We start from the raw sequence: 14,290 nt of genomic DNA, 5'->3' as shown, positions 1-14,290 counted from the left end.
TGAAGCAAAAAATTATTTTTTTTAATGATCATTTTACTTGGAGAGGAACTACATTATTTTGCATCTGGATAAATATACAGTATTTCTATTTTGAATTAAAGGCTCATCTTCAGTATATTACAAAGTACTATAGTATTACTTTTACATATTTCTTTCCAGTTTTAAATCTAAAGAAAATATTCAAGTGGTATTTTACTTTGGTTTATGTTCTATAAATTTCCTCTCTTTAAAAGGAATGTTCCTTTTCACTTTCATCAGTTTATATTTAAATCAAAATCAGCAAGACAATTTAGTCATAAATACAATGTTATTAATATTTTCTATTATGCTTGTGCTAGGCAGAGGATGCTGATGAAGCAATGAGCAAATATCTCTCAGAAAAATTAAAGATGAAAGACAAATGGCTTGGTGTCTGGAAGACAAATCCAGAGTTGTTCTTCATCAAATATGAAGAAGCTTCCATACCTTTTGTTGGAGTTCTTGTTGAGGTAAATTAGTTTTAATTTACTCTTTTTTGAATAAAATATTCGGGCTCTCTTAATACTTGATTTGGACATTACTCTTTTGAGGTTTATTTTAGTACAATTTGGATAATGTCTTTTTACAGAATTTTTTAGCATGTTAAGCTTTAAATTACTGTTAATTAATATTTAACTTTAGAATCTAAATAAAATTTTAGTGTATCCTTTAGAACATTATACTACTTGCAAACTATATTGCAATTTAAAAATGTCTATTGGTTAAAACATATAATGTAGGGAAGGTGTCTTATTTTCTTCTGCTAAATTAGTTTGGGTTACTATGTAGATTCAGGTTTGGAATAAAAAGCAAGGGACCACAGTATTCTTTAGCAAAATTCTTATCTTCTAGCACTTTTATAGAGGCAGACTTCTACTTGGAGTTCTTATCTTCATCAGATATGATTTGGACCTGTTAACAGCAGTTGGTTAGAATAAGCTACTTCAAAGGGCATGTTTATGGGTTTGATTTCTCTCAGGATCAGTTTAGCCTTGTATGGAAAGAATCTATACCACAAACCACTTTTTTCTTCCCATTCCCAAAGTCACTCGTAGGACCATATTTATTCATTCTGGAAAAAGGTACTTTTAGTTAAATGCAGACAGGTTTTAAGAATCTGGACAATTCAGACTACAAATTCACTATTATTACTAGAAAACTCAGAACTTCTTTTACCAAAAAGGGGATCAGTAGCATCATCTTCATATAAAAGATTTTTAATAACAAAGAACCTCCGAACCTACAGATTATTAAGCAGAGAATGAGAGGTTTGTGATTTTGGTTAGCTTTCTTATAATTCTTTTGGGAATTTTATTTATTTTTTTTTTCCTGGACCCATGATTTCATTAGTGTAGGGAACTCCAAGGAAATACTCTCTATCAAGGTAGGGCCACACCTTTGCTAATTCTACTCTTAGGTGTCTAGGAGGTTAAGTAGCTTGCTTTGGATCATATGGACAGTGTGACAGAGGCAGGTTTTTGTTATTGAGTTGCTTTTCAGTCTTGTCTGACTCTTCATGATCCCATTTGAGGTTTTCTTGGCAGTGATATTAGAGCTGTTTACCATTTCCTTTTCTGGCTCATTTTACAGATGAGAAAACTGAGGCAAACAAGGTTTTTTTTTTTTTTTTTTTTTGCCCAGGGTTATATAGCAAGGAAGTGTGTGAGGTCCCATGCGAGTGCAGAAAAACGATTCTTTTCTGATTCTAAGCCCAGGGTTGTATTCATGGTTCCAGTTATCTGCCACATCAGAGAAAGAACTTGAGCCCATATCTTTCTGATTCCTTTTGAGTATTTTCTGAAAGTTTGTCAGTCTTCAAATAATGGGAAGCATTAACTCAATGTGAAAGCTACATCTTACAACTTGTCTTTGGTTTCTATGTCCCATTCTAACTGCTCTGTGTCCTTATGCTTACTTTTTAAAGAACCTTCCTTTAGTAGCTCTTCCTTTTCCCAGAAGCATTTTCAACCTCTTTCTTCATTTAGTCTTTGCTATCTATAAATATGCCCAGGTCTTTTCAGTTCTATTGACTCTTTTATTATGTATGGATATTCTGATCTGTGTCTTCCTATTCCTTATTAAACATATTGATAAAGTTGCCCATGCCTAATTCTTCAGTTGTATTACTACTCTCATTTCAGCTTCTTACAATTTGGGTTTCCTGAGCTATCCTCCTGATTCTTAGATGTCAAAGATCCATACAATGAGGCCCATGGCAAGATCAATTCCCCAGTGACCTGACTTTGTATTTTGTTGCACTATCTTCCTTAGTTATATCAGAATTTGAGGGGAACTCTGATCTAGCCTTTGCTTAAAGGCCACCAAGAAGAGGTAAAGCCAAGGGGGCAGAGTAGAAGCAGGAATGCACCCGAACTTTCTCAGATTTCCTTCCAGTCAGCTTTAAAATAATGCTTCATAGCGAATTCTGGAATGGCAAAGCCAACAAAAGGTCGGAATAAAACCATTTTCCAGCTCAAGACAACTTAGGAGTTCTTATCTGAGAAGAGTGGTAATTGGGCTGTAGTAACACCAGCTGCAGGCTTTGGAGGGGCTCTCTGCCCACAGAAGGTAAGGGCCTGGAGGGGAGGACAACTGAGCAGAAAGATTACTGGGGACCCTTTGCTGGCACCGGGTTCAGAATTCTGTTGCATTGCTCAGATATAGTTCTGAGTTGAAGTTCAAAGACAAAGAAGAGATCAGGCTGGAGATCAGGTACATAGGGGTATGGGCACAGCTCCAAGGCAGAAAAGAATGCTTGAAGTTGCTCACAAGTAAGTAGGCATCCTGGTCATAGTTTCAAGATAGAAAAAAGCAGTAGCACTTGCAGATCCAGGAGAGTAGAGGACTTGGTCACAGTTCCAAAGCCAAGAGGAGAGTGTAAGAGACAACAACAAAAAGTACCTGACTATTAAAAGTTACTTAGATGACAGGGAATATCAAGGCACAAACTCAGAAGACAGTGAAGTCAAAACATCTATAAGCAAAACTCAAAAGAAAAATGTGAATTGGGCACAAGTCCAAGAAGAATTCCTGGAAGAGCTCAAAAAGGTTTTTCAAAATCAAGTAAGAGAACTAGAGGAATAATTGGTAAAAGAAATAAGAGTGATGCAAGAAATTTATAACAAGAGTCAACAGTGTAGTTTTTTAAAAAGGCACAAAATACATGAAAAAAACTTTTAAAGCAGAATTGGCAACATTAAGAAATGTACAAAAGCTCTTTGAAGAAAGTAATTCTTTAAAAATTAGAATTGAGCAAATGGAAGCTAATGATTCCATAAGAAATCAAGAAACTTTTTAAGTGAAAAGAATAAAAAGTAGAGGAAAATGTGAAATATTCCATTAAAAACCAAATGATGTGGGAAATAGACTGAGGAAAAATAGTTGAAAAATTATTGGACTACTTAAAAACCATGATCAAAAAAAGAATCTAGCCATCATATTTAAAGAAATTATCAAGGAAACCTGCCCAAGGCAACTTAGATCCAACAGATAAATAGAAATGAAAAGAATCCACCACCATTCACCTGAAAGAGCAAGGAAAATGAAAACTGCTAGGAATATTATAGCCAAATTCCAGAGCTCCTAGGTCAAGTAGAAAATATTGCAGCCAGCCAGAAGAAAAAAAAAAAATTTCAGATGATGTGGAGCTACAGTTAGGATCACACAAGATTTATCAAGATTTTTCACATTAGAGGATTGGAGGGTTTGGAATATGAGATATCCTAGAGGGTAAAGGAGCAAGGACTGGAATAACAAAAATAACCTATCTAGCAAAACTGAGTATAATCCTTATGAAAAAAAAAACAACAAAACAAAACAAAACAACCAAACAGACCTGAATAGAAAACCTGGTTTTCAAATGCAAGACTCAGGGAAAAGCAAAGAAATGTAAATATGAAAAAGAAATATTTAAGATTAAGTTGTTTATATTCTTATGCAGGAAAATGATACAACTTACAACTCCTAAGAACTTTATCATTATTTAGAGCAGTTAGCTCATTTAGGGCAGTTAGGAACAGTATAAATAGAAGGAACAAGTGTGGGTTAACTATAATGGGAAAGAATACAATTTAGGGGTAAAAAAGAAATGTACTGAGGGGGTAAAGGGAAAGGAAAAATGGAGGAAATTATCTTAGATAAAAGAGGCAAGAAAGGAAGAGCTTTTATGTGGAAGGGGAAAATGAAGAGTGGGAACAGTACTTGAACCTTACATTGGAATTGCTTGAAATAGGGAATAACACTAAGTTGGAGATAGAAATCTATCTTACCCTATAGAGAGGTAATAGGGAAATGGGGTTTTGGGGTTGGGATGCTAAAAGAAGGAATAGTGGATTAAGGGAAAATAGTGGTCAAGCAAAATAAGATTTTGGGGGAGGAACAAAGTAAAAATGAAGGATAAGTGGTAAAAATAGGATGAAGGGAAAAATACACAGTAATCTTAACTGAATGTGAGTGGGATTAATTTACCTGTAAAACAAGTACAGAGCAGAATGAATTTTTTAAAAATCCAGAAATAAGTTCTTTACAAGAAAAATACTTGAAACACACACACACACAGATTAAAAATAAGGGGTTGTACCAAAATCTATTATATTTCAGCTGAGGTTTAAAAAAAAAAAACAGGCATATAGCCATCGTTTCATTCTTTGCAGCTTTCCCTTTCCCTTCGGAAAACTAAATAAATCTAAATAGAAATAAGAAAGAAGTTAAGGAGATGAATAGAAGTTTAGAAAAATTAGATATGATAGCTCTTAGAGAAAATTGAATGGGAATAGAAAGAATGTACCTTTTCTCAGTAGTGAATGGTACCTTCACAAAAATTGAACTTGTAAAAGGGTATAAAAATCTCACAATCAAATGCATTTTTGCTTTTAGCAGAAATATTAAAAGCATCCTTTTCTGACCATAATGCAGTAAAAATCACATTCAAAAAGTACTTCTCAAAACAAATTGGTATTGGCTAAGAAATAGAATTGTGGATCAGTGGAATAGATTAGGTTCACAATACATAGTAGTAAATGGCCATAGAAAGTGAGTGTTTGATAAACCCAAAGATTGAAACTTTTGGAACAAAAAAACTATTTGAAAAAAATTACTGGGAATAGTAAAGCAGTTTGACAAAAATCAGGTGTAGACCATTTTAAACTTTTTGCCAAAATAAGGGCCAAAATAGATACATAATTTAAATTTAAAGAGTGATTCCATAAGCAAAGTGGGGGAAATGGAATAGTTTACCTGTCTGATCTATGGATAAGGGAAGAATTTATGACTAAAAATAACATTGTGAATATAAAATGGATAGTTTTGATTGCATCAAATTAAAAAGGTTTTTCAGAAATAGTGCAGTGCAAATTTTCACAAATTTTCCCTGCTTAAAAGCATTATTTTGCAAATATATAAAGAAGTGAGTCAAATTTTAAGAGAACAAGTTATTCCCCAATTGAGAAATGGTCAAAGAATATGAACAGAAAATTTTCAGAAGAAAAAACCAAAGCTATCTAAAATATAAAAAAATGCTCTAAATCACTATTGATTAGAGAAATGCAAATTAAACTAACTTCAGTACCCCTTCGTACCTTTCATTGTTGGCTAATATAACAGAAAAGGAAAATGACATGTTGGAGGGGGTGTGGAAAAATTGGGACATTAATGCATTATTGGCAGAGTTGTTAATTGATTCATCCATTCTGGAGAGCAAATTGGAACTTTTGACCCAGCAATACCATTACTAGGTATGTATCTCAGAGATCAGGAAAAAAAAAAGTCACATGTACAAAAATATTTAAAACAGCTTTTTTTGTGGTAGCAAAAAATTGGAAATTGAGGTGATGCCCATCAATGGGGGAATGACTGGACAAGTTGTATGTGATTGTGATAGAATAGTTTTGTGCTATAATATTGAGCATGATAGCTTGTTTTTTATGTTGTTTTTTGTAAAAAAAAAAAAATTGACATTTTAAAAAAATTTGAATTTAAAATTCTTTTCTTTCTCCTCTCTTGAAACAGCAAGCAATTTAATATGGGTTATACATGTGCAATCATTCAAAATATATTTCCTTATTAGTTGTGTTGTGAAAGAAAACAGACAAAAAAAAGTAAATAAAAGCATACTTGATCTATATTCAAGTCATCAGTTCTTTCTCTGGAGGGTGGATAGCCTGTTAAATCATGAGTTCTTTAGAACTATTTGTGGTCATTGTATTGTTGAGAATAACTATATTGTTCACAGTTGATTATTATACAATATTGCTACTACTATGTACATTGTTCTCTAAGTACTGGTTATGTTACTTCACTACAATTTATGTAGGTCCTTCATCAGAAAGTTTTGCTGGAAAATTTTTCTTTCCAGTTTTCCTCCTTTCCTCCTACTCTTAGTTGCATTGGTTTTGTTTATGAAACTAAAAATGTATTTTTCTATGATCTCTTGCTTTTTGCTTTAAAGCACATTGTTTTTCAACTTTACATATATATATATATATATAATCATGTGTAATATTTGATATTATATAATTATGTCCTTTTTTTTCTCTTTTTTTTTTTTGCCGCGGCAATTGGGGCTAAGTGACTTGTCCAGGGTCTCACAGCTAGGAAATGTTAAGTGTCTGAGACCAGATTTGAACTCAGGTCCTCCTGACTTCAGGGCTGGTGCTATTATCTACTACACCACTTAAGTTAAATAATTTTTTAAAGGAAATATAATAAAGCAATTTATGAGGCCCAAGATGATTTTAGCTCTTTAGAATAACAGAGGGAGAAAAGTAGCACAATAAAATGGGGAATAATGAACAATAGCAAATTTAGTTTGAGTATGATTGTGACTTATTATGCATTTTTGTTTTTAAATGATCAATTTACTTTTAAGTTCACCATTTTAAAATTGAAGTTAAATTGTATAATTTTTGTTCTATCTTATGACCAGAAAATTTTATTTTAAAGGCATGTATTTTTAGTTTTGAATTCAATAAGAAAATAAGGTTCCATATCTAATTTTTTTGCCATGATCAATTTGGGAGAAACATTTGTTCTTTGAATATAAACAGTACATTCCATCATATTATTTCAGGTTTGGTTAGATCATTTAGTTCAACTTCCACATCTTACAGATCACTCAGAGTTAACTTGCCCCTAGGGATTTGTAACATCATGATAGATGAATTTTTTACCTCAGTTGAATAAACCTTCATCCTAGACAAGGATTTGTATTATGAAGTTCATTTTATGAAATCCATATAACAGAGGCATCATCTGTAATAACAATAATAGCTAAGATTTATGTAGCAATTACTGTATATAGCTCTGTGCTAAGCTCTTTACAGTTATTAACTCATTTAATCCCTACAACAATCCTGTGAGGTAAGTGCTATTATTATCCCCATTTTGTAGATGGGAGGCAGACAGGTCAAGGGACATAGTGGATAAGTGTTTGAGGTTAGATTTTTCAGGATCTCTAGACTCCAGATCCAGCTCTTTACCTTCTTCTGTGCCCCCTAGCTGCTTAGATCTTCCATATAATGTCTTTTAATTCTGCTAAAAAGATGTTGGGGATCCATTATAGGAATCATTTACTTCTATAAAGTAGTAAAACTGGGAAGTTGGGCAATCGATGCTAACATCGAGTTTTATGAATTTATTGGAAAGCAGATTGTTATTGATGTGTAAACAGTTATTTGTGAAACAAATTTGACAGGAAAAAGGTGGTATGGTGTTGTGGAATAAATATTAGCTGTGGAGGCAGAGGGCCTGATGCCTGCAAGTACTCCTCATATAATTTCTAAAGTTCTTTTCCCCTAAGATCTAATTTTATGTAATCTTTGGTACAAGTTTTACACAGGTATTTCCTGCCCACTAACTTGGTTTTTTCATATCTGGTTAGACATCTCCAGTTTGTGTAGATATATTTAGTATCTTAATATTGGAATATAATTGCATATGTTTACATTTAAGATATTTAGTAAATAAATAGTTCATACCTCCAAAAATTTCAGTGAAGTTATAATCTTTTACTCAGAATATATTTGCTGCTTTAGAAATACCTTGAAAACATGCAAGCAATGCTTTCATGTACCTTTATGCTAATGTAATTTCTAAAGTACAAACTGTAAACAAAAAGCTATTTTTTTAAATGAAATTAGTTGACAAATGATCAGAATTAAATAACTATTACACGAATTTGTTAAGTCAGAAAGCTTTAATTTTAAAAACTACATAATTGGGCCACATTTTTAAAAAAATACTTTAGAAAAGCAAACAAAATCCTTAATTTTTTGTCTTCTAACATTTATTTTAGGTAACTTGTAAACCACGCCAAAGCTCATCATCTTGTTTCAAAGTTACTGTATCTGTTGCTGAACCCTTTTCATCTAATATTGCAAATATTCCAAGGGATTTGATTGATGAAACCTTGGAAGAATTAGAACACAGTGTACCTCTTTTGGAAGTTTATCCAGTTCAAGGACAAGATGATGATATACATGATATTGCTCTGGCCTTGGAAGTTGTAAGGTATTAGTATTTTTCTTTTGTTTTAATTTAATAACATTTATTGTGCTGATTTTACTTGATTTTCAGCCTTTGTACATGGAAGGTTCTTGATAAATATTTTTTTGGTTTGGTTTTATTTTATTTTGAATCTGTAGTACTAAGTTCAATTCACCCAGTGCCTATTTAAGCTCTGCAGTATTCAAAATTACTTTCTTATGATCTTTCTCTCAGGAATATATATTGGGATAAGAAACTTTGCTGTGGTTAGAGCTTATTTTTTTATTAAGACCTATTTATAAGTATAAGGAATAAACCACAAACATCCTGTCTCCATTTAAACATGTTAAAAAGATAATCAATATGTGATTATTAGTACCACTTATTCCTATTATCAATTATACCTTTCCTGTGCCTTCTGCCTCATTTTCTCTTTGTAGAGCTCCTTATTAAATGAGACACTTATACTGCTTATCCCAAGACCCTGCTTATATGTAGTCAAACTAATGTTTACTTCAATTATCTCACTATTCTTTCTTTCACCTGTATCATCACATGACCATGTTAGCTGAGGTTTGTCAGAGCTGCTGCTAGTAGGTTATATGGATTTATTTTCTTATTTTTCCCATTCCTTAATCCTTCCTTCTGGGAACAAGTCCATAACATTTTATTAACTTTGAAGCTTTCTTTCAATAGCAATAATGGTATTTTTCCCATAGGAATTTGTAATACTCTAAGATAAAACATTGGACTTATCATTTTTCAGCCTCTTTCTCTATTAGTGCCTTGGAAAAATATTTCAAAGTTTTAATTTCTGAGAAAAACTTACAAAGTTTTAAATTTTTCAACTTGTTAATTCTTAAGGTTATAAATTTTTAAAAATTTAACAAAGGGTGAATATAAAACCTCAATATATAACCAACTAAATTTGTTTAGTTTAATTTCAATATATAAATTATCATGACAGTTTTTAAATTTAGGCTCTCTTAGTCCTCCTCAGGAATACTTTTTCTGTTTATTTTTTTCTTCTTATATAATCTAGTTGGTATATCCTCCATCCTTCTCTATCTGCTTTTTTCATTTTGCATTATTTCATATAGATCTTTTTCAGTTTTCTATAGATATCTCATATCTCTCTTAATTACATTACAACATTTCATTGTTAATATAATCACACAACTTATTTAACCATTCCTCATGTTTTTGGACAAATTTTTCTATTATCATGAAGAAAATTTGGGTTTATCTTAGGTTTTTCTATGATTTCCTTTGGAGAGACTGGGATGATGAAGAAAGCTGTGAGAACTATACAGCCCTAATTGAAGAAAGAATTAATCTGTAAGTATATTTTAACAAATGATCTAGTATAACAGTGTCAAACTCATAAGTGGATCTCTATGGGCGCATATTAAGGTAGAAAAATCATATTAGCATTATTTGTTATATTTTTATTTATCTTAAGCATTTCCCAATTACATTTAATCTGGGATAGCCTTATATTTGGGAATTTTGTAAGTTTGACACCTCTGATCTAATGGAAAGAATATTGAATTTTTAGTCACAAGACTTGGATTTGAATCCCAACTTTTGTAGGATACTTTTGGACTTACTTTTGGACTTTATAAAAATATCATTTTTATCAATCTGGACTTGATTCATCATCTGCAAAATTAAGATTGGGCTAGATTATTAGCACCAAACTCCCTTGTGGCTCTTACATTTTGCAATCTAAATTATATTTCAGAAAATAAAAATTATATTGTATTTGTATTTCTTAGATGGTGTGATATCCAGGATGGTACAATTCCCGGTCCTATTGCACAGCGATTTAAAAAAACTTTGGAGAAGTACAAAAACAAACGCGTAGAACTAATTGAATACCAAAGCAATATTAAAGAAGATCCATCTGCAGCAGAAGCTGTTGAATGTTGGAAAAAATACTATGAAATTGTAATGCTATGTGGGTTGTTGAAGATGTGGGAAGATTTACGCCTCAGGTAAGTATCCACTTCATCTCAAATAGCAATAAAATATGGAGTGAATTTAAAAAAAAAATGAATTATTTATTATGAACTTTCGAGCTAAAATCAAGTAAATTGTTTTATATATATATTTATATCTTTTCCATATGTCTTTGTGTTCCACTTTAATGCAATTAAGTATGATACTAAGTCTTACATTATATTGATATGCTGCCTTTTTTTAGCCATTCTTATTCAAGTCAACAGGTATTTATTGTACCATAGGCAATGGGAACAAGAAATTATATTCATTTTTTGGGGGGAAAAGTATATAAATAACTAAACATAAAACTTAAAAAAAAGTTTAATAGGGGAGTAAAATACTAACAACTAAGGAGATCAGGACAGGTCTTTTGATGTCATAGTTGAACTGAGTTTTGAAGGGGTTATGCCATCCAAGAGGCAGAATTGAGAAGAGGAATGGGGGATGGCCTTTGTAAAGGCAGCAGTGACAGACATTTTCAAATTGTTACCATTTTTAAAGTAACATTTTCTACCATCAAAGGGCTGATTCAATTTCTCCCTTAACACATTTTAGCTATTTGATGGTGGGCAAGGCCCTCAATGTGTTAGGACATTATACAATACTCTAGAGACTATAATTTGCAGAGAAAATACCAAACCTGCATTGGAAGGAGTTTCCTCATCTGGTAGTTCCCTGTATCAGTAATTTCACAGGTCTAGTGTCTATCTTTGAATAGATGAATAGCTTATAAAAATAATCCCTTAGTATGTCATAGAATTTTAAAATTCATTCCACAACTTTTATTTTTAATAAGGGAATTTAATTGCCTCTCACAGGATGTTTTAAATAACAAAATTTATTTTTCTCTTGTCATTTTTTCCCCTATTTTAATATTGGTCAGAGAAAATGATTGCTGTTTTATTTTTTTATGATCAGTCATTAAACATTAAGTGCCTACTCTGTGCCAGATATTAAATTAATTGTATTAAATACAAATTAAACTTAAAAGGGTATTGTATACATTTTTTTTCTGAAGAGTTAATTCTTAAACATTTACCACCCTAGGGGCAGCTAGGTAGCGCAGTGGATAGAGCACCAGCCCTGAATTCAGGAGGACCCAAGTTCAAATCTGGTCTCAGACACTTAACACTTCCTAGCTGTGTGACCTTGGGCAAGTCACTTAACCCCAGCCTCAGGGGGGGGGGGGAAGAACATTTACCACCCTTATAACCAACTCTTGGTTATAAGTAGAAGAGAAGGACCTTATCCTTTAAGTTCCTGGAGAGAGAAGTAATGGGATTTGGCAGCTGATTGAATGTTTGGTGTAAGAAGCAGGGAAGTTATCACTGATTTCAGAGTCATCTATCTTTATATTCCTAGTGCCTAGCATTCCGTGCATTAGAAACTTAAGTATTTGTTGAATAGAATTGAAAAAAAAAAAAGATTTCACTAAACTGAAATTTTCATTTGACGTTTGTAAAGGGCTAGAACTGAGCAATGCACTTGGATAATGAAGCACATGAGACTAATTGCCAATTGGACGGTTCCCTATTAACTTGTTTAAGGTTGACCCTCCCAAGCTGTTCTGTGCTGACTTGATTGGTGAGACAAAGAGAGGGAAGTGACTTGTGTGGGAGGAGTAAGAGAAACTTGGGTGGTGGAACTCACGCTCACTTGCACTCGTGACCTGGCATTGGAGGTGATGGTAAAGATCTAGAATAAAGACATTTAGTGATCCTGACTCCTGCTGATTTCTGGAAAGATAGAGTTCCAGCATTTGGCGCCCCACGTTGGGCGCCATTTGTAACGTGCTCTCCTGGCAGTTACAATTACTAGCTTAATAACCGGTAGCGCACTCAAGAACACCCACATGTAATCTTAAAAGCTTTTATTATACCTACTCACATAATGCCCTTAACTGATGCCCTGACTTGTTGGTTCCCGAGTGAACACCTGGTCAGAAGACCCATGTGTTCACTACCAAAACCCTTACCTCTTTTGGCTATCCATCGTGGCTTGGCCACCCAGGCTAGGAACCCAAGGTGAAGAACGCCAGGTTAAAGAGGGCGCTTGCTGCCTGCAATGGGCTTACATAGGGCCTGTGAGGTCACACACACAGCCAATCAGCGAGAGAGTCACCCATTACGAAGCTATCTCAATATGGCCAGGATCCCGCCCAAGGGCAATCCTAATATCCACAGAAATTACTTCTGGGCCTCAATCTCCCGATGCGCTGTGCACCCATTTAAAGGCCCCTTACAGACGTTAATACTTGACAATAATTTATTACAAATTAAATGCAATTTCATGGATCTAGCACCCCTATTAAGATTGAATCTTATTATTGAGGCCTGGACAGCAGGAAAGAGTCTTACATTCCAAATAGGGCAAGTAAATGAAAGTTGTTAGCCTGCACATTAATTTTCATCTTCTCTCATAGAATTGTTTATTCTAGATTGAAAAGTAAAATTAATATTTACTTAGTATCATTATATATGACAACTTATTATACTCTTATATTCTTAACATTTTTATTGGATTATTGTCTATTATTATATAGACAGCTATGACTATTTACCTTTTCAAAATGAGAGATAGGCCTAATTAAATAAGTGTATTTCTCACTAATTAGGACTGAGGTGGTCTCAGGATTATCTAATATCCCAATTTTATTTATCACTTTCATGACCTATAACTGTTATTTATTTTACCCTTGTATGGTTCCTAGGTCTGTGTTTTGTTTTTTAAAATATTTCCAGCAAGTAATAGCAAGTGTAGGTCTTTTCCTCACCTTATTCACTTCTAGTTCTTATTTCTTATCTCTAAACATTGCATTATAATACTAGATTTTGGTGCTTTGGACTTTTGATATTCTTGTCCTAAACATAAATATAGAAAAGTAGCAAATGGTTTTCAGTTGCATGCAGTATCTTTCCACTTCTATAGTAACAAAGCAATAGAATTAAGGGGCAAGAAGTGCCAAAAAGTAGTTTTCTTATACCACCTACGGGCATTAAGCAGCTGATGGAATTTGGCAACAGCTTGGATATGTGGGTAGCTAGGTGCCAGGCCAGGAGTTAGAAACACTCATCTTTTTGTGCTCATATCAGATCTCTGACACTGACTAGTTATGCAACCCTGGGCAAGTCCTATCCCTATTTGCCTCAGTTTCCTCATCTGTAAAATGACTTGGAGAAGAAAATGGCAAACCACTCCAATAATCCTAAATAGGGTTATGAAGAGTTAAACATGATTGAAAAACAATTGAATAACCACCAAAATGATATGGCCAAGAAAAGGATTTCTTAGTTAACATTGATTATGGAAGCATAGTACTCAGAAAGATGGAATGAGAGTAATATTGCATTTTGCCCTGGTCAAGATACATTTAGAATATTATATTCGATTCTATATTACATTTTAGGAAATATATTTTCAAACTAGAATATAGACTAGAGGAGAAGCAACTAAGACAGTGAAAACACTAGAGAATATCCCATAGAAAGATTAGTTGGAGAAACTGGGGATTTGTAGTTTGTAGAAGAGAAGTTCAAAAGGATATGAAAACTTTCTTTACAGACTTTAAAGGTGGCAAATTGTTTAGACTGATAATAGGTTGCAGAGGACAGAATGAAAATCTGTAGATAAAGGATACCAAAAAGTAAAATTTTGCTTTGATATAAATAGAAACTTTCCCATTAATTAAGGTTGGAGCTATTCAAAAGTATCGTGGGTTTCTTTAGGAACTAGTAAGTTCCCTATCATTGGTAGTTTTCTAAGGTAGAAATTAGTTTACTACTTGATT

The 14,290-nt window shown here is 33.1% G+C and overlaps 1 protein-coding gene across 1 annotated transcript in view; it reads left to right on the top strand.

The window, feature by feature from the left end:
• Positions 1–14,290, top strand: part of SHCBP1L (SHC binding and spindle associated 1 like) — a 44,835-nt gene that overhangs the window by 2,761 nt on the left and 27,784 nt on the right. The window contains exons 2-5 of the mRNA XM_074308549.1: positions 339–488; positions 8,309–8,523; positions 9,751–9,837; positions 10,278–10,496. Coding sequence (XP_074164650.1) covers positions 339–488; positions 8,309–8,523; positions 9,751–9,837; positions 10,278–10,496 — 671 coding nt within the window. The remainder of the gene's footprint in view (positions 1–338; positions 489–8,308; positions 8,524–9,750; positions 9,838–10,277; positions 10,497–14,290) is intronic.

The sequence above is a fragment of the Sminthopsis crassicaudata genome, chromosome 4 (assembly GCF_048593235.1).
Source record: "Sminthopsis crassicaudata isolate SCR6 chromosome 4, ASM4859323v1, whole genome shotgun sequence".
NCBI classification, from domain to species: Eukaryota; Metazoa; Chordata; class Mammalia; order Dasyuromorphia; family Dasyuridae; genus Sminthopsis; species Sminthopsis crassicaudata.
Note: the sequence above shows the minus strand (reverse complement) of the source record. Positions and strands in the feature narration are given on the sequence as shown.